Source organism: Egretta garzetta, unplaced genomic scaffold, assembly GCF_000687185.1.
Source record: "Egretta garzetta isolate BGI_Z169 unplaced genomic scaffold, ASM68718v1 scaffold542, whole genome shotgun sequence".
NCBI lineage: Eukaryota > Metazoa > Chordata > Aves > Pelecaniformes > Ardeidae > Egretta > Egretta garzetta.
Window position 1 is genome coordinate 59,229 of NW_009258766.1, and position 1,828 is coordinate 61,056.

General features: G+C 38.7%; 1 protein-coding gene across 1 annotated transcript in view; it reads left to right on the forward strand.

The window, feature by feature from the left end:
* PLK4 (polo like kinase 4) overlaps positions 1-1,828 on the forward strand; it is a 28,553-nt gene that overhangs the window by 13,935 nt on the left and 12,790 nt on the right. Inside the window, exon 5 of the mRNA XM_009649337.2 lies at positions 534-1,563. Within this exon, the coding sequence (XP_009647632.1) occupies positions 534-1,563 (1,030 nt within the window). The remainder of the gene's footprint in view (positions 1-533; positions 1,564-1,828) is intronic.

Below are 1,828 nucleotides of genomic sequence, written 5' to 3' on the forward strand. Positions count from 1 at the left end.
ATTTCTAATGTAATAGAACAGAGAGACTATCCCAGTATCGTGAACTTAGACGTTTTTGAGAAATTTAAATGCCTTGTCAGTTTGCTAATGTTAAAACAAATATAATCCAAATTGTCTCCTATATTCGATAATCTTCACATAGCAAAGCTGCTTGATTTCACTTATTTGCTATTTCTGAAAGTGTGGAGCAACTTAACTTTTTAAATTATTAAGAATCTAATTTTAAGAAGTTTAGGTCAATTGAAAATATCTCTGATCCTGTTTACATTATTCTGTTAGCAAAGAAACAAATCTGATTACTGCATTACAGAACATTTTTTAATGAACTGTCTTAGAACAGTCATGCCATATTGCTTAAAGCAAAAAGCAGTAAGTTAATTCCAATCTCATTAGCATGATGCTTAAACGTGCTTGTAATGTCCTTGTTATTGAGAAAAAAAAAAAGCAAGACCAATAGCAGACTTCAAAAAGTTATTTTCACAGCTATGACTTCAGTTATATTAACCAAAACATCTGGTTTTGTGTTTTGACAGCCCGACACTTCTTGCATCAAATTATCACGGGTATGCTGTACCTTCATTCTCATGGAATACTGCACCGGGACCTCACCCTTTCTAATATCTTACTCACCAATAATATGAATGTCAAGATTGCTGATTTTGGACTAGCAACTCAGCTGAAAATGCCCCACGAAAAGCATTACACCATGTGTGGAACTCCAAATTACATTTCTCCAGAGATAGCCACAAGGAGCCCACACGGACTTGAATCTGATGTGTGGTCTTTGGGCTGTATGTTTTACACTCTTCTTATTGGAAAGCCACCTTTCGACACTGACACAGTCAAGAACACGCTAAATAAAGTAGTATTAGCAGACTATGAAATGCCAGCCTTCTTATCAAGAGAGGCACAAGACCTTATACATAGGTTACTCCGCAAAAATCCAGCAGATCGTTTGAGTCTTTCCTCAGTGTTGGATCATCCTTTTATGTCCAGGTGTAGCTCTGCACGGAGTAAAGATTTGGGAACTTCCGAAGATTCCATGGACAGTGGAAATGCTACCATCTCTACAACCTTCACAGGCTCTTCCAGCATCAGCACCAGTGGTTGCCTGAAGGAAAAGAAGAAGCTGTTAGTTGGACAGCCGCTCCCAAATAAAATAACTTTTTTTCCTAAAACCAAGAATTCCAGTAATACTTCAGTAGATGGAAGCGGTTCTTTTCATCAGTGGGGAATTCAGGGAAAAGAAATTGACACAACTGGCAGGGGAAGAACCATGCAACTTGCTGGAGAGAGACCACATTCACGCTACCTCCGAAGAGCCCACTCTTCAGATAGGTCTGGCTCATCCCCTAGTCAGACTCAAGGCATATCGAATATTGTTGAGAGATGTCACTCTATGGAACTGCTTTCTAAGCCTAAAGTAGGAACAAGAGAAACTACAGAATGCTTTTCACCTGCGAACAGCTATACTGATATAGGAGAAATATTTAAGGAGACGAATTCTAGTAGTTCTGGTTCTTTTGAAGGGCAAATATCTCCGCCTGTAAAAGATCAACCACAGTAAGAATCTGTTTTTATTAAGATGAAATTTAGAGCTGCCTTATATGTTAAATGTATAATTTTTTTGTGACTAAGCTGTAGTAAGTGCCCAAAGTCTCCACACTTTACCTTCAACACCACATAGGAGGGGGTGATAGTTGATGCTGTTGCTACATAGAGCAAGTCCCTATCTTGAAGTTCACAGATGCAGTGCATCAGCTAGCTAGATTGTAGCTTTGATTTATTCTGGTAATAGTCTTACTGGCTTCCATCTGCAGCAAGCTTG